Below are 19,428 nucleotides of genomic sequence, written 5' to 3' on the forward strand. Positions count from 1 at the left end.
TTTTACGATAGATTTAATAACCAGCCACCGAAAACTATTTGGTATATCTGAAAAGTGGCAGAGAAAAAAGCTCAACGATATGAATATGTGCACGAGTGCAGGCGTATGAGTAAGACGGCTCGATAGAGCTAGTCGTATAAGCCGACATCTCGCGACTCTTACGGCTCGATGGCGAGCAAGAGGATTAGCTGTGAACGTGTCGCGTTGGACTCGGTGTATCAACAAAAGTCGTATATAGATGAACGAGTGAGATATCCTCGCGCCCGGTGCACTGCAAGCACGTGTGCGCTTTTAACATTTTCGAAACAAACGAGAACGAAAAGCAGAAAGAAGGGAAGGTAGCGAGAGAGAGAGAGAAAAAAAAAGAGAGAGTTCAGGGGTCCGAATGTCGCGCGAGTTTATAGTTGCTTTGAGGGATAATTTATCGACTAATTAACGTGCGCGAGGATGTCCTTCATTACAAGTGGGCAGTAGCGGTCGCGGGTGGAGAATACATAACAGCAGCAGCAGCAGCAACAGCACAGAAAGAACGACAGTAGTCTTTCGCAAGATATTTACGATCCTTTAGTTTGAAATAAAAAGCGTAGTGGTGTATAAGCGTAATGATGGGGCCATAACAACAGCAGCACTGGTAGGCGCGAGCAGGAATTTTCTCCTCTATCCATAAGCTCGTACGTGTGCGTGTACTCGTATGTGTATGAGTATGTGTGTGTGTATCCGCGATGGATTTGCCAAAGGGAGCCAAGCCAGCTATATATGCAGCGTGTGAACCGACGACGGATGGGACACGCGCATTCGTGCGTTCCGTGTCTGAACTCGGCTTTCTTCGGTTCCAATGTGTGTGCTGGCCTCTCTCTATATGTATATGAATGCGTGCAGCCCATGTGTGTGTGTGCATGTATCGGTACGGCGAGGATCGTCGATTGTTGGATCGTTGTTTATGCTCGGTTCCTGCCTCAAGATGGGCTCATTGTTTTACCCGGTTCTCTCGCCCTTTCTCTCTCTCTCGCTTGCGCGCGCTGACGATGCATTGTTTATCGGAGAAAAGAGAGATGCCTGCAGAGTTAAGTTTGAACGCGAGCGAGGATGCGTTTATCGCGTTTAAACGGGGGTGTAGGTAGACGACGACGACGACGACGACGACGACGATGACGGCGACGACGGTAATGCAGAATACCCACACACACACACACACATACATACGGAACCTGCTGTGACCGAAGCTATACCATGCACTTGAGGCAGTCGCGCCATGCCACGCTCTCAACCCTTTATTAATGACCTGCTTGTTCTCCATTTTCTCATACATTATGTCTGGCTATGCGAACAGCCAACCTAAAATACGTAAGTGACGGGGCCAGCTCGCTGGAGCTTCGTAGAAAAACGAATTCTCCTTCCCAAACACACTCTCGGCGCTGGCCATTTCTGATCCGAGGCAAAATAATCTCAGCTTGTTACGTCTGAAATTTCAACTGAAGCCATTATGCCATTTTTAGATACTCGCTCGCTTCAACATAACAACTAATTTTTAATATGCTTGACCTGTCCCCTTCTTTCACATTGCAAGGCCTTTTTACAAGTTTAAGCCAGCTGAATTTCTGAAATTTGATTTGTTGACGCTGACGGTTTCATAAACCAGTTGGTGATAATACTATTGTTTTCTATGGTTATCGTTGTGTCGAGAAAATTGATGTTTGAAGTTTGATTGAAAAATCAGGTATCGCATCTGTGAACCGTTCAGAGCGAAATTGATATTTGAATTTTCAGAGAACCTTTGAACACCTGTAACTTTGGTTCTAATGAACGTAGATAGGTTTTATTACTATCAAATTAAAGGACTTGATCTCTACTTTGACGTTAACATATCTTCGATGATCGTTAACGCTTATTTTCGTTGTAAAATATCGAAAAACAACGCTAATACGCTGTTTTTCTTGATTTTTGGAGTATATCGTGTGCGCAGAATCAAAATTTCGTTCGGAAGGTTACCGTATGTATTGGTTACTCATAATGGGTCTACCAGAAAGTGATAACCGTCACTAAGCCCAAGGTTTAGCGATTTTAAGTGGTTTAAAACTTCAATTTACATTTTTTTTCAATTTCCCCATGTTATTTAAAAGGAAAAAAAAGCTGACGCGTGTGACACTATCTAGAGTTAATTAATCGCGGTCGGACAGTGATTTTCTTTTATTGTAAGCCAAATGATGAGCTTTCAAGGGGTGAGAGCGAGGATTAGAGCAATTCGGGAAATAACGGATATTTTTCATCATAAATATTAAAAAATATCATAAATAAAAAAAGAATAATGGTTTTTATAGCAAAGAACAGCAACATTTCAAATCCTCTAACAATTGATTTTTAGTCTGCATTCAATAATTTTATTTATAAATTACCGTTCAAATAATGATACGATAATTCAATACTATTATGAATATTTTTATTTTCTATTATGAATATTTAGTATTTTCAATACTATTACGATTATTATATCGGCAGTGTCTAAGGTTAAACACGCTGATTTAAAAGTTTAATAAAAAGTGAAGAAATGAAGCTATCGCCAAAAACTCAACGGGAGCTTACAAAGGAAGGTTTGAAGTGTACGTAAATACTTGGGCTATAAGGAAAATTTCGATTTTTCATTAATTTTTCCGCACTGTAAGTTGATCATTTTCCGCTTTTTTTACACCTAAAATGTTGAATACCTCAAAAACCATCGACTTAGGAGAAAAATGCCAAGAGACCTTTTTCCTTTAGAATTGTCTAATTCACTGTACAAACGTATTTCCGGGTCAAATTGAACAAGCCTGCATAGTTTTTATCCATTAAGGAGGTTCCCTCGGATAACACGCTACTCAATTGAGAGTTCGCGCTGTACCATGGGTTAAGTTAGCTGGCTTGTCGTCTGTTAGCCCGAAAACAAGCCGAAAAAGTCGTGTTTTCGCGTCTTTTATGAAAAAAATATTGAAAAAACGGCTGGCTACCTCTAATTCGAAACACGGTTTTGGAAAGATGAGAACTTTCTCTACAATTTGTAGGTATATAATCATTCCCCTGCGAACTTTGATTTCTTTTCATAAGTTGTAAATGTAGCTCAAATTTTCATGCATTTCTATGTTGCCCATGTTAATTTTCGAAACTTTGATCGTGTTTTTCTCGAGATTTTGCCTGGCTCGGGCAAATGAGAGTTATACCATTGGATTTGGGAGGTCAAAATCTATCGATATTGATATATGTACTTTTTGCGAACTTTGCAAGGGAACCTTCTGAATTTTTGGTTGCAAACAGAATAGACTCCTTCAGGTAGCTTTAGTTTTTTTTTGTTGTTCGGGGCCCCCCGTGAGTATTATTTTATAAGTTTTTGTGATTTTTACTACAATGGCCTCGATGAGGACGTTCATGATGGACATCCTGATCTCCAGATACTTCGGAAGTAATCGCCGATGACGAATTATGGAGCCTAAAAAGCCTAAAAAAGTTATAACGTACACGAGAAGTTCAATTTTGGCTATTTTTAATACCTGATAAAATTTGATTTAACTCATAAAAGATTGAAATCAAGTTTAATTCAATAATCAAAATTGAGTTTAAAGTTTTTCCGGCGATTTTCCCGGGTAAAACGGAAAATTTCGGAAAATCTGAAACCACCATCGGAAAGCTGAGGCAATTTCCCATGGAAATGATACGTTACTTTTTTCTTTTAGGTGCATTTAGGTACTTTTACAGCGAGTTACAAATTTAACAATTCGACTAAATAATGCCGCGCTGTGCGGCGCTCGGATATTCGACATTAAATGTTGTTTATCAACACTTATTTATCAATTTTTTTATAGGATTAAAATTGCTAAATTCATATTGAGGTATGTACTTTCAATTAAAAAGGATAAATCTACAGAACTCATTGTGCAACATTTATTATTGAAGTAAAACTTCTTTAGTCGCGTTAGGCATGAGGGGTAAACCTGTATTTTATACATTTATCGAATTTCCCGTGCTATTTCGTCAAAATTGCCCGAGTGCGCTAGTTCAGAATTGCGCCGCTACGCGGCGTGACGGTATCGTTCAGTCCTCAATATGATTTATTTCTGTACTTGAGGTACGTTATTCCAAACAATTGCATATAAAATGCTCTATACTTGAATATAGTATATCAAGGAATATTCGCAACTACCTTTTTGAAAAGCTGTTTCGAACCAATCGACTTAAACCTTTTTAAGTTATTATGAGACAGCGAAACATTCGAAAATTAAGAGACCAGCCATGGCACAACATACGCGAATAACGCTTAGACAGAGGGTAGGCTCATCAAAAAATTTTTATGGGAACTGTTGTATCCTGGTTGTATCAAATTTATTATTGAATTTTGAAAGAAAATAATTTTATAACAAATAAATAAAAAATTCAATTTTAAGCCGTCTATTAGTTTTTGATTTGATTTAACTTCAATAACTAACTTGAGTCAAGATTTTAATGATGCCACAAAGATGAAAAATAGCCAAGAAGCGGACGAGGCCTTTTGTTGAGTCGAATTCCCAAGCGTCTGCTCTGTGTTCTTTATCGTTGTCTCAGAATGCTTGATAAAGTTTGATTTGTGTATAAGTTGCAGAACATGCGCGTGACGGCGAGGCAGTGTGCTCGCGGGTCCGTCCGACAAAGCGGCACCCGCGGACCATATGTGCGTCCGTGTCGGTGCCTAGACGACACGAACGTGCAGCTATGTCAATATCCGTTACAAAGCACCTCTGCTTCGGGTGAGCTGCGAGAGTGAATTTTTCCCACTTCATATATGTGCGTGTGCCTCGCTATTAAGATGTTCGCCAGCTCATATTGTGAACGTGCCGCATGACAATGGGCCTGGCCCGAGCTTGCCCCGAGGAATATTGCAAGCATACCGTGTACAGCTTCGCGAGTCATTTCGCATGTTTATGATAAACGCGTGACATCTTCTCTATTAACACGCTTAGTTGCGTTGTACCATATTTTGACCACATATATGCAGGAAATTATTGCTCGGGTTGATGGAATCTTGGTCGATAATTGCTACAGAAAAGCATACGAGCTCATTTTTTACTCGTCGTATCCGGTCTCGATCGCAAAATTCCGATCAACGCGAGGACACTTTTATTCCGTAAATAGCAAAAGTCATGCAATAACTCGTGACGCTCGTGATCAATGAAAAAAATCAAGTCGGAGCGCAGCAACGATCGTACCGAGCACAGACTTGGCACGTATGCTAATTGAAAGACGATGGTGGTCGGCCTATAGATGCAGCTACTATATACTTGGCCAGTGCACAAGCTTCCACCATTATAAGTGATAAAAAGGAATCAACGAATACGTCGTCATCGGGTGGCTCTGCGGTGCGCGCCCATAAAGATAACGAAACACAGAAACAGAGAGAAAGAGAGAGAGCGACGATGCAGTCCGCAGAGCTCGGCGCAATGTATGTAGCAATTGATGACACAGGCGAGGCGCGTTTGTCGGGCTAATTGCGGCGAGACATGGATCTCGCTGGCTCGTGCTGCTGCTGCTCTATCGTGCTCAATAGTACATACAAACGGCATTAAAGCCACTAGCCATCAATCGCGCCCCCTGAAATGGACCTCCGTGACTTCGACTGCACTTGCTTGATTTTCCGTAGCCGAGAAATAGACCGAATAGCGTATCAACGACGCATACGGATTATTTTTCTCCCTCTCGGAACGTAATTGGCTTGCGGTGGTATATACTGAAATTAATTAGGAGAGACAATTGAGCACTTGATATCTCTTTACCTTGCCAAGTCAACTCTCTACGCAGTGTGAATTACAGTTGGCTAAGCTCACTCTTACGCCCTGTAGCGTAATTAATATATGATGAAATACATTATTTTTCACATAAACGGGATCGTCCAATAGACGAATTAAAAATTTGAAAAAACTAAAACAAATAAGATTCATGATTACAAAGTATCTGGATTTTTTTATGCAACACTTTAAAGCCAAATACAACGATTTTGTTGTCAAATTTCAACGCAATTTGTTCTCGCTCTTAGTAAATTATTTTCGAATTAACCAATCATGGTATTGATATCGAGGGCACGGTCTGTATGTATTTTAACTCCGCATAAAAATGATGAAAGATTTAAAAATTGTAATGAAAAAAAATTGACCGTACAAAGATGTTTATTTTTGGGGTAAATTAGCAATTGTCGATGGTAAATTTTTAGATGAGACAATTTTAAACTTTACCATTGGAAAGAGCATCCAGCTCATAAATATAAGACATAGTGGTTTTCATAATTTTACTCGTTTCGATTCAGGTAATGAAGCATTGCTCTCTCGTTATTGCTCATGATTCTATTCCTTTAAACTGAGATTCATAAATGTTACAGTATTTGCTAAATCGACTTTTTTTGGCATTAATGTACTGATTGAATTATTATCGTTTTAAAGAAATAATTTTTATTGTCAATGGTAATCAAATTATCTGTAAATTATAAGTTTAAAAAAATCTGATTGACACTGCAAGTGCATTATTGAAATATTATGCAGTACAAGAACTGCTGTGTATCAATCGATTGTCCAACGTGACGAACAAGTCGTTCGCGCTCGAGAGGCATATAGAGAACTGATTTATAAAGTCTTCTTGTCTCGAGAGAGGCCAAGAGGGAAGTTGGCGACGTTTCGCAAGCAATTTATCTCCGCCGAACGCGCAAGATGGTCGATCGGACGCGATCAAAACACTCGTACACGCGAGGCCGAGACGGCGACAGCCGGTACACTTTTTGCATCCGCTGGTGCAACGGATACGTGCTGGGGCTCGGGCAATAAGTCGGCCGCGAGCTCCGCAAATCTCCGACGACAGAGAGCTGCGGCACATCGAGTAGGGGATCCACGCGCGAACCGGAATAAAAAACTTATACCTGACAGACGACGCAACAATACTATTACGAAGAGCGAGAGTACGGCGAGTCAAATAAATCGCTTAGGCTCCAACATCGCCAGCGCCGATGCTGATGCTTATGTTGCCTCGACGTGTGCAAAAGACAGATGGATTTGCTCTCGGTGTCTACCCAGACAGGCGAAAAAATGTGTGCCAGTGGACTGGCCGAGAATCGTCGGCAAATGAGGATAATTATACAAGTGGCTCGCGAGCAATGTATAGAGCACGACGACGACAACAGCAGAGAGAAAGAGAGGAGCGAAAAGGGGAGGAAGAAATCCTGCGCATATAACGAAGGAAAAAAAGGCGAAAAAAAGAGAGTATGGAGCAAGAAAAGGGGACTAATAGTGTGTTGGCCGTTCGGAATCCCCGAAATGCAGAATCGAGGGACAGCAGCAGTAGCAGCATATAAGAGACGCGCAGCAGTGCCGAAGAGAAGGTATAAATTCATCCTTTGATGCAGAAGGATATAGGTAGGCTTGTACAGCGCAGAGACTATCGCGCGTCGCTTCTAGTATATATAGTCGGGGCCCTTGGGCGAGCGTGGCCGAGTGATTTAAGGCCCCGAGCCGGAGCATCTGACGTGTGCAGTGTGCAGAGGCGCGCGAGCGAATTTTCGACGATTTCGCATAATGCTCGCCATGCACAATGTATTATATTGTATCCGAGACACATATATACAAGAAAGACAATTCCAAGCGGCTCGGGACAGTACACGCTTCCTTATTAATAGCGCGCGCGCGAGCGAGCTGCCGAGACTCGAATAAGAGAGAGAGGGCGAACGCACGCGGGCCTTCGATGGCGACGCGTCGGAATGCCTACTGCAGCACACGTCCATAAGAGCGTAATCCAGCTTTGAAACTTTTCTCTTGTTATTATATTGGCTCTGGCCAGCTATCGATCGAGCACGAGCTATACGTAGAAGCACAGCCGCCACGACGAAAAACACGATCGAAAATGCAGCTGTCCGCGTGGATCGGTGCGGCCCGAGGAGGAGCTTTATGCGGCCGAGCAACAAATAAAAACGAACGAGCGCAACGGAAGACTCTCGTGCGCAGCGAGTTTCAACGAGGCAGATCATTTGGATGATATAGCCCGGCAGAGATAAAAATTATGTACTCGCGCAATTTATGCGTATCTGGCGCTCGTGTTCATAATTACTCCCACGTTAATGCGTAATTCAATACGTTTCGCGCTGCAAGTTGCAGCTCGCCGTGTAGGTATTACTATATGACGCAAAGGACGCAAAGGAGCAAGACCAGAGTGTATGAAGTGGCGGTGCACGAGGCTGAGCTGCGCATATGTCCTGGCCGACTCGGTAGGTAGGTAGGTAGGTGCAGGTAGTCGCGATGCTATCGAGGCGTACTTTTGCGGCCGCGCGGCATTAACTCTCCTTTTCCACGGGCCGTACCGATAAGCGGCGTTAGCCCGCTGCGATCGTCCGGCGGCGGATCGCCCGTAGCATGTAATACCTGCACCGAGCGAGCCGAGCCTACAGCACTCGAGGCTGCCAGTCCTCCTGTGTTTACGATCGCTGCGAGCACATGTAAATGCCCGAGAGGAGGATCCGTTGACCGAACGCGTAATGCTATACCTATATAGCTCGAGCTGCGAATTGCGATCCAATTGAATTGATTTGTGCTCTGCTTCGGAGGCTGCTGCTGCTGCGAGGCCTTGTACGCGCGATAACACGATACGCACTTGTCCGGCTCGGCTTTCGAGCTGCGATCACGCGCGGACGAGCAGGCCAGCTGCAGCTGCTGTAGAAATCAAAAAGGCATGCACAAAGAGCCCAGCTCGCTTAAATAGTCGCGCCTAATGATCACTCGGTCTGTCGAGAGCTCCAGCCCGATTTCTAAATACCAATCCCGGCCGACTTTTCTTACTACTTTCCGACTAATATAATAATCGGTTCAGGTCCTCGGCATGTTATTTTACAATATTGACAAATGGAAAAAGTCAGTGGAACTCGTGGACGTGTAGCGCGGCATTTTTATACGTATGCATGCATATAAGAGGTGCAGAGGTAGATGCGAGTCGATCGTTTGGCAGGCTCGAGCGGCGAAGGTTAGAGGCAGCTCCTGCACGTATATATTGTATATATACACGCTATAGAGCGCGGAGAAAAGACAAGTACGCAGCGATCCGCACAGAAGCTGCTGCGCTGCAGGCTGCAATTCTACGTAAACTCGATACAGCCGATACGATCTCTCGAGGCTGCTCCCGCTCGAAGCTTACAGCTCCTCTGCCCTCTACTCCGCAGCACGTTTACCTTTGTTTCTCGATTCGATCGAACCAATGTAAGACGCGCGCAACTACATCCTATATTAGGCCGATCCGCGCCATTGCGAGCCCAGCCACTAGCTGCTGCACGCTCCGTCGCGTTGCGTGGCCACTCCACTTTTCTCTCGCTCGCCTCGCCTCGCCTCGCCTCGTATAAGTGCCCGGTATCCGTCGACGTGTCGCACCGCGCCCGATCCTCTCCTTCTCGTCCTCCTCTCTGGGGCCAACTTATTGCGCCAGATGAGCTGCGAGATATCGCCCAAGCTATTTAATTTCCTTCGTAGCTTATTTCGTTCGAAGCGACAAAAATGTCCAGCTACCGTCAGCTATAAATTTACCCTGTCTCTCGCTGAATTTTATTACGTATTCAATGTATTTTACTTCACTGAAAACACTCTCGACTCCTCTCTATATTTATTTACATGATTTTTTTTCATAATCCCTGAATACCCTTACGCATCAACAAAATCACAGTGATTGATTATTTCTGCTAATCATTTATAATTTGGACGTCTCAACGCGAGTATTTGACTTACCATTTCTCGAGCCACTATGTATTGTCTGGTGTTTTTCGATTTTTTTGGCTAATAAAAGAGGCCAGGATCTCGTGACACCATTTTAAATCCAATTGGTCTCAACATCTAGTTCTCTTTTGTCCATTTTAAATATTCATTGTTTTTGTTTTCCCGATGGGACTTGTTATTTTTATTTATTTCACTTTTGTATAGACCATAAGCGGTAACTCTGCACTCTAGGATTTTTCAAAAATTTTTAAATTTAAGAATTTTTTAATTCACCACTTTCAGAACTAATGAAACGTGTATCGAAATACTAAAAAAGATGTTTTATTGATTTGAGCTAATATGCTACGAAAGATTGTACTTCCTCTAAAGATGTTAATTTAAAGCTATAGTAACATTTTTAACTCAATCCGTTTAATTTCAATTCCATTTTCTTAGCTTTCTTACCCGTACGTTTGAAAAATGTTGTTCCGAGATAAATGCATTTCTTCTAAACTAAATCCATTTGAAAAAATGTGAAGTACTCATCATTGAAAATTGAACATTTAAAGCTATTTCTCTCCGATAAAACCACGTCAGCGTCATATTTAGACTACTAGGTACTTGGAGTTTTTCTTCGAAGAAGGAAAAAAAATCGTATTTTTTGAAAATTCTAGAATAGTGTTGCTCTTTAAATATTCACACACGCACACACTCTCAGACGAACATTCTACTCATTTTACAAATTTTACTGGATTAAAATATGTAACCCGTGTATGCATTTCAAAAATCAATAAATCTTCATTTCTCAATTTATGCGGGTACATAGGCATACACACATATAAGGAATGATTTACGGCATTTTGTACCTTCTTTCGCTGTTGACACGCTGCCCGATGCAGCAGGTACGCCGGATATCGCAATATTTTTTTGCCTCCGTCATCATGATCGCTTCGAAAGATACGCAGCATATGTGTATTTATATGCGATGAGAAAATTGTTTTTGTAAAAATAACCGAAAAACAGAGTGCTCTTTGCAAATAATAATAGTGTTATAAAATTTCACCAATATATTTGAGCAAAGTTATATTTTAATAGCTTTGTATGAGAAATTATAACATATATATAAAAGAATGCAATGACTAAAATATGAAACGAGTCGAAGCGTCATTCGTTGGAGATAATTAAAGCAATAATCAGTTGAATATGCTTTTCAAAATTGCAGATTAAGCTCGGCTCAATGATTCCTACCGCGACGTACGAGCAGCGATAATGTAAATAAAATACATAAGACAATTATTGCAGTTCGAAGTAATAAAATAGCAAAGTAATTATTTTCGGCGAAAAATTTGACAGGTATAGTGCAGTGAAAAAACTCGACAACAAGTATGGGACTGGATGAAACAGCAAAAGTGACCAAATAAAAACGACCTTGTCGGAGATTAAGGCCTATATTGCAGGCTGCATCGGTATGGTTGGTACATGCGTCGCTCGAGCAAGACTCGAGTAAATACAAACTTGAAGCGCGACCAACTCCTTGCATCTGGGTTCAAGGTCGCTACAGGAGTCACAGCGTCAAGTTTATGGTCGATTGGATCTCTTTGATCTTTTACTCGTAGTAGGTAGAACTGTTTCAGGTGGGTGCATGCAAGCGTAACTCCATATTTCTATTCGTAGATCTCAAACACTTTAAGCTAAGATCCGGAGCTGTTGTATAATGCAATCGAGCAGTTGTTGGCCCGAAATACGTCGCAAGCAGTATTATATCGGAGCATTGGGCGCTCGAACGCAACAGTCCTCGAATTGTACGAAGGGGTAGACTAGGATAAGTACTAATGCGTGCTACTTGGGAGCTGCACCGAATACGAGTATCGTGTGCGCACGTGCAAAATAGCCGGTGGTCAGTCTCGCCTTGTGCTCTCGCGACGATTTATATCGAGCTGTCGGTTGGCGCGTGTGCGAGCCGATCCTCTTTGTCGCTTTGGCACTCGAGAGCTCTATACTCCTTGTATAAACGTATAGGACGGAGCTCGTGAGCGCTCAGTTGCATAGAAGTCTTCAGCAGCAGCTGACTTATGCAAAGTGTCCACGAGAGAGGTGCAGGGAGAAAGAAGGATACTCGGCGCGCAAGGAGCCCGAATAAATGTCACCGTGAAACAAAAATGTTCCCTTCTTCTTCTTTCTTTCTCTCTTCTTTCTCTCCTCTTTCTCTCCTCTTCTTTTCTTTATAGCTCGTTCCCAGTCCGCTCGCCCTCTATCTTTCTCTGCGTGGACGCATTCCTTCTCATTTTTTTTCTGTTAAAAAAAAAAAAAAAGCCAAGACGCTGCCAGGTCTTTTACAGGCCAACGTATTTATATGCGTAGAGGAATCGACGAAAAGAGCGTGGCCGCGTCGCTCGCGTCTCACTCGGTTCGTGGCGGCACCGGCGACTCTTGAATCGCCGTATACGAAATATTCCGCCCAGCGCGTACTTATAGCCGCTGCTGCAGCCTCCCGAGCCCCGAATACTTTTCACCACTGCGCCGTTGTTTAGATTGATTGCCGGCCTAATACAATTCATACCCTATACTTCTCGCTCATGGCTTGGGCGCGAGCGTTGCAATTCGTATTCCTCCGGCCAATTCGTAAATTCGAAGCCGAAGGGGGCAGAGAAAGAGAGCTGCAAAAAAACGAGCATGAGATATCGCGCTGGCACTGAAACATATTTATTAACTCATGTACGTACGAGAGACTCACGGAAAGATAAATGTACATCATGCGGCGAACGACCGCGAGCATCACCTGCATTAAGAATTGCCTCTATTTATCTTTGCTTTTTCATCCAAACGAGCAATTTTATTTTTTTTTTTTACTTTTACTTATTTATTTATTTATTATAATTTTTTTTTTTTTTTTTTTCAAAAAAATAAACAATTGAGCGAGCTCATGAGCAACTCCATTGTGAAAATACTGAAATATTATAAATGGATGCGCAGCCATTATTACTCATTCGGCCATTGAAGAAAAAGAGATGAGAAGCGCTTGACAGCTGAAAAAGAAACTGGCTCGAAATGATCGATTAGGTGCACGCAACGAATGGCGTCTTTTGACACGTTACGATTCATACGGAGCACGAATCAGGATGGTGGATGGCGACGAGCATGGGCAGGACCAAGCGTATCGCGTTTGACCCGTGCTCGAGACTACATCACTTTTGTATAGGAAACGCAGTTATATATTTCAAAGGCTCTTGGAGAAAAATTCATTGGCATGCAATGACAAAGCAGCCGCTACATCGTCGCAAATTCCTGTGATAAATACAGGCCTATACGGCAAGTATGAATATCAGCTGTGGCTCGTTGGCCATCCGCAAGCAGCAGCAACAGCTCGGCGTAATGTACAGCGCTCGAAACACGCAAGCGTATTCCAATGGGCTTTTGGCGAGTCTTTATCGTTTATATAAGTACATACTATTATATGGCGTTCGCTCGATATATGCAGCGGCGGCCTCGCGACTCGCGCGCAATGTCCATTGTTCTCGCGCCTGTGTACAGCGCAAGATGCGCGCAGCTTATATCGTCCTCCCTCGCAAGTCCCTCGGCCTCTTCTCACTGCTCGCTCGCGCGCGCCCAGTCCGGCCTTTACAAATGCGCGCCTCGGGACTTGAGCTATTTGCGCGCGCGCGACCGAGCGCTTGTTCCCTTCTTAGACGTTTTTTCTCTCGTGAGGCGTTGCATTGTCTTCTCGCGATCGTGCGCGCTTTTTTACTCCCTGCACACACTTTCATATCGCACCTGCATGTCTAATGCGCGACTTAAAAGGTAATCGTCGAGCGAGCTTACTTCTAAATATTCTCCATTGCAGCAAATAGCCACGCTTTTCTCAATCCAACCTTTGCGCATTTTCGATCCTGTTTCTTGCGTTCGGAAGCTTGGAATACATTCCGATTCATAACCCACGGTGACTCCGCGCTTTAACTGCTCAATTTATTAATCGAATGCGAATTAAAGACACTTAGGCACTCGTGTAAACACTATGAATACATGGCAATTTCCTTAACTAGTAAAAGGATAACAACATTTTTATTGATTCGAATCAATGAGATAACGCTTCGATGTATCGTCGAAATTTCTAAGAGACATTTAATGCCATCTAACGTTAAATTAGTAAACATATCGTGAACATCAAATTTTCGTTTTCTACTAAATTGTTAACTACCATTTATGATATATTCAATATAAATAAAACCTTTTAGACTTTTAAACAAACACTTTTTGAATAATATATAATTAGAGGCAGTATTGAAACATCATTTATCATTATTTTACCTCCTCCGTGACGAAGATCTGTGATGAACTCGAAAACAAGTTTTTGACCCTGGCGTTGTAAGAAAATCTGGTTCACATATTTTTCTACGGAGTTTTTCCTGGAATGGCTTGGCCAAATCAAATAGAATCAATTTTTTTCTTCCATTTTTTAGGATAAAGCTCAAAAGAGATGTATATTGATTTCCCTACATGGATGTTTTCATACTTGAATTTTGAATGTCCAAAGTTGTTCTTTATGTAGGCTTCTAGGGGAAGGTGAGGCACGCATGACAGATATCTTTACTTAGCTAAAAAATGAATGCACAAAAAAAACGTCTTCAAATTAGTCAAAGAACGCAAAAAAAATATTTTGGTTAATGAGTTAATGAGCAACATTATAGAATATTGCATGTAATTTGAGTTTTGGGAATTTTAAAAGTCCTATCTTTCATTACGGCAAAGTAATAATAGTACTTATGCCACTAGTATCGTAAAGTACTAATACAGGCCTAAGCCGCGAAAACCGAAAGCCTCAGTGCACGTGTTTATTGGCCTCGGACGCTAATTACACGTACCATGAGACTTTTCTACTTTTCGTGGCCCAGGTCAGTAATATACTATTGATTACTTAGTTCATTTACCTTCGACAAACATACGAGCAAAACTCTTGAAATTTTTAACATTTTATTGAGCACGAACAAGATGCGAACGGGTCGTGTTGATAATTTGTAAAACATTATGCACGCACGCTAAAAAGTAAGGTGCAATTAGATCTGGGGCGAAACCTTACTTTTCCTGAAAAAAATCAGGCCAAGTATCTGACACCCGAAGCCAAAGTGGTCTTCTTGTTAGTTTTTTAGACGATAAAACATTGATGTCAGTTTATGAAGCAAGCATTATAGTGACGAAGAATTAAATGAATAATGATTGGCTAATGTGAATAGATGAATAATGAATAGCGAATAAAAAAATGCAATGCTTTCGGCGTCGATCCGTGCCATAAAAGGTCGAATCAGTGCAGTAAACTACAAAAATTCTCATTATGCAGCAGTTTGCTGCAGAGAATCGAACGCGTTCGTGTGGAAATATGCAGAGAGCTTGGAGCAGTGGCCGAAACACATGCCAAGGCAGAACACGCGGAGATATCCGGATGTATACAAATGATTTTTCGATTAAACGTGAATGTACAGAGAGATATAGCTGTGGAATAGCTCGTTCGGAGCTTTAAAAGATGGCATCGAATTCAGCTGCGGCAGCGAAAGCCACGGCGGTGGAGGTAGTGCAGGAGAATTAGCGCCGGCCGCGCAGCGCACAAGGAGCTGCATCGTGAACTTGATCCACGTATAGGTGGAGCACACAGGTTACTCGCCGATCTCTCCGCGTGCACACACAGCCCGCCGAGCGTATAAAGGTATATTCTGAAATCGGCATGTAAGTACGTACATGCACGTGTATGTAGCTGAGAAAGAGATCGTCGTTCTAATTGGAGGGTCACTATCGACTGGGATCGCTCGCGATTCCACGGAATCGTGAATCTTACGTTCGGAGGAGCCACCTATAGCTTATATTCGCATAGCCAGTCTCATCTCGACAGAGCTTGTGCGGCTCTATATCCTATGAAAAGCGCGATCGAGAGAGAGAAAGAGAGAGAAAAAGCCTATATAGCACAACGGTCCGCAACACGTGCAGCTCGGTAAACATGCTAGAGATAAAGCCCTGATAATGAACGACAGCCACTCTCTCTTTCTCTCCCTCTCTTCCTTTGCTGCTACACTGAGAGGTCCGAACTCATTTAATTGGTGGAACCTTGCCCGCTGCTACATCTATACTTGCTCGTGAAAACACAGAATTATTCTCCTTCGCTCAACGAGCATTTAACCCCCGTTCAAAAATTACTTCTGTCAACAATTAAAAATACAATAATTATCAATTGAAAATTAGTATTATGATCTCCATTTTTCTTATTTCATTTAAAATTTTTTTAGTTTATAGTGCTCGATCATAATACTCATTAACCTTTCTATAGTCATTCTGGTACAAAAAAAATGAGAATTATTGTCATTTATATACGTATTGTATCATTCAGTATCATTTCTTATTATTTCCTTTGCTGCTAGCTTTTATAAATATTAATAACAGTTGGGATTTTCAGAGAAAAAAATGATACCCACTTGAAATTTTATAAACATAAATAGATATATTTTATAGGGTTAACGTAACTGCAAGAAAGCCCAATACAGGTGCATGAAATCATAATGACAAAAAAAAAATCTAACAATGAAATTCAACAAAGCTGCTTTAGATCCTTGTAAAAATCGCGTTGATTGAAACTAATGTCATAAACGGACATTTTTTAAAACCTTATTTTAAAAAAATCTTGCGATTCTATTTTAATGATTTACAGACATTAATTATCTTATTATCAGCACATCTTCGATTTGTTCTCGCTTTCGGCGAGTTGGAGATTCCAGAGGCAAAATCTTTGTGAATATCGTTATTTCACCGCAATCTTTTCTAATTTCAAATAATTAATATTGGTGATAAATTTATCATAAATTTTATGTTCATAAACATGATTTAATTGTTTCTGTCTAAATTAAACTTAGGTTTTTTATTACATGAGCTTTTTCTGAAAAAATTATATATTTTTCATTTTTCTTTAAATTTTTTTATTAGTGATTTTTTAACATAGTCGTCATAATGACTAAGACATGATTATCATACAAATCAATTAACCAAAATAATCCTTAAGGTTGCAATTAAGCAAGTTCATAATTAAGTTTTAACACGAGAATGGCCAAGAGTTATTTCTTATATATGAGAAGGGTCAGCTCTAATAATTGAATAGAGTAGTCATTAGCCCCCACGAAAGCAGCAATGGCGATAACGATCACATGACTTTATGTGTATTATAAAAAATTTATAACTCGCGGTTAATGATTAGTTCTCCTTGATAAGCTATAGTGGCGCTACCGTTTGATGAAATACCGTACTTCAATGGGTGTTTTTGCAAAATTCGTGCTGCAATCGCATCTTTTTTACCACCTTGTATTGAGGATATTGTAAATTGCAAGTCATAACAGTTATCAAACATTTGCAAATAATAAGTGAATTTATATATTTCGGCGCAAGCCTTATCATGAGATAAGAGTTATTAACGTTTTTGAAGTTGCTTCAGGTTTTTCATTTTTATTTTATATTTTATACCCTAGTCCATTATTGCCAACAAGTAAATATAATATAATTGAGTACATTTTCTGCCAAGTTAAAAAATTCAAACCACCATTATTTGTACTATTTGGTTTCAGGAAGATGGAAGGTGCTAAAAAATTAGCCAACTTAAGACAGTTGATGAAAACTGTCAAAGTTGATGATGTCCAAGGAATCGATGCCTACATTGTAACCATGAATGATGCTCATCAGTCAGAATATATAAGAGATAGAGATAAACGAATCAAATTTCTATCGGGCTTTTCTGGATCTGCAGGAACTGTTGTGGTTACACAAGAAAAAGCTTTACTTTGGACAGATGGCAGATATTTTGTCCAAGCTGTCATGGAATTTGATCCACCAGAACTATGGACTCTCATGAAAGATGGTACATCTAAATCTATAACAATAGAAGAATGGTTGCGCACAAATTTATCAACAACTGCAATAATAGGAGCCGATCCTAATTATATGAGCCACAAAACATGGAGTACTCTAAATGATAATTTATCCTATACAGGACATAGTCTCAAATCAATTGAACATAATTTAATAGATGAAATATGGAAGGACAAACCTCTTGATGGATATAATGATATTGTGCCTCATCCCTTAACTTTTACTGGTAAAACTGCAGGTGATAAAGTAAAATATTGTTTTGAAGAATTAAACAAAAACAAGGTTGATGTTTTAGTTATATCAGCTTTGGATGAAGTAGCATACTTATTAAATTTAAGAGGCACAGATATATCTTATAATCCTGTATTTTTCGCTTATGTAATTTTACACTCTAATGAGGTTCATATCTTTTTACACGAAGAAAAGTTAACCAATGCTGCAAGGCAACAGTTGATAGGTGAAAAAGTCAATTTTACTCTTCATGCTTATGAAAGTATTGGAGAATATTTAAAAAATGTCAAAATTTCTGACTCAAGAAAAACCAGAGTGTGGTTGGCAAATGATGCAAGTGAAGCCTTATATTTCAAATGTATTGATAAATCAGTACACCATGCAGTTACTCCACCATGCTTGATGAAACTAGTCAAAAATACAGTAGAAATAGAAGGTATGAAACAGGCTCATATAAAAGATGGAGTAGCTTTGATTAAATTTTATTCTTGGCTTGAAAAAGAACTTAACACTGATGACCAGAATAAAAGTATAACAGAAATCAGTGCAGCTGAAAAACTTGAAGAATTTAGAAAAGAAGAAAAAGATTACCAAGGTCCAAGTTTTCCTACTATTTCTTCTTATGGAGAACATGCTGCTATCATACACTACAAACCATCAGAAAAAACAAATATTTCTATAACCACAGAAAAACCTTATTTATGTGATGCTGGTGCACAATTTTTGGAAGGAACAACCGATGTTACAAGAACCTTACACTTTGGACAACCATCAGATTATGAGAAGGAATGCTTTACTAGAGTTTTTAAAGGACAAAGTGGTTTATCAATGACTAAATTTCCCACAGGCATAAAAGGCAATTGTTTGGATTCTTTTGCACGTAAACATTTGTGGGATGTGGGTCTTAATTATTTGCATGGAACTGGTCATGGTGTAGGATCATTTTTAAATGTTCACGAATTTCCTGTTATGATATCTTGGAGACCTTATCCTGAAGACCCAGGAGTAAAACCAGGAATGTTTTTATCAAATGAACCAGGATATTATGAAGATGGAAATTTTGGCATACGTTTAGAAAATGTTGAAATGATTGTAAATGTTGATACCAAGTACAAGTCAAATGTGGAGTTTTTAACTTTTGAAACTGTTACAATGGTGCCAATTCAAAGGAAAATGCTTAATATGTCGATGTTGACAGATAATGAAATTCAGTATTTGGATGATTATCACAAAAAATGTTACGATACTTTAAGTCCTTATTTGCAGAAAGCAGAACATTCAACTGCATTAAATTGGTTGAAAAAAGAAACAAGCCCAATTAGAAAGTGATATGTAAAATTATATATCGATTAACATTTAAAAAAATTTGTTAGAAAAGAAAAATTTTTTAAAATCTTTCTTACTGTTCCATGAAAATGTAAGTTTCATAAGCTGATAAGTGATGAAAAAAAAAATTTGATTTAGCAGATGAATTGATTGAACTGAAAATGAATTTCATACAAATATTTTCTAATTTTAATAAAAAAAATTTTAATAAAAAAAAATTATATTTTGACGGGTTTGTATTGTTTTCAATTTACCTGTTCTTAATAAACTC

General features: G+C 40.1%; 1 protein-coding gene across 2 annotated transcripts; it reads left to right on the forward strand.

Moving 5' to 3' along the window:
- Positions 1–16,989: 16,989 nt before the first annotated feature.
- On the forward strand, positions 16,990–19,386 carry LOC106653210 (xaa-Pro aminopeptidase ApepP). Of its 2 annotated transcripts, none has more exons than XM_014372558.2 (2): positions 16,990–17,220; positions 17,300–19,386. In XM_014372558.2, exon 2 carries the CDS (start codon positions 17,304–17,306, stop codon positions 19,158–19,160), a length of 1,857 nt encoding a protein of 618 aa, XP_014228044.1. In that variant the 5' UTR covers positions 16,990–17,220; positions 17,300–17,303; the 3' UTR covers positions 19,161–19,386. The 2 variants fall into 2 exon arrangements, with proteins under 2 accessions (XP_014228044.1, XP_014228045.1); XM_014372559.2 differs by having other exon boundaries at positions 16,990–17,169.
- The last annotated feature ends 42 nt before the right edge of the window (positions 19,387–19,428 follow it).

This window comes from Trichogramma pretiosum, unplaced genomic scaffold (assembly GCF_000599845.2).
Source record: "Trichogramma pretiosum strain Unisexual culture from Peru unplaced genomic scaffold, Tpre_2.0 scaffold8, whole genome shotgun sequence".
In the NCBI taxonomy this organism is placed as follows: Eukaryota; Metazoa; Arthropoda; class Insecta; order Hymenoptera; family Trichogrammatidae; genus Trichogramma; species Trichogramma pretiosum.

What these genes read in the sequence shown, in the direction of transcription:
- LOC106653210 (XM_014372558.2), top strand. Translation starts at nt 17,304, where the DNA reads ATGGAAGGTGCTAAAAAATTAGCCAACTTAAGACAGTTGATGAAAACT.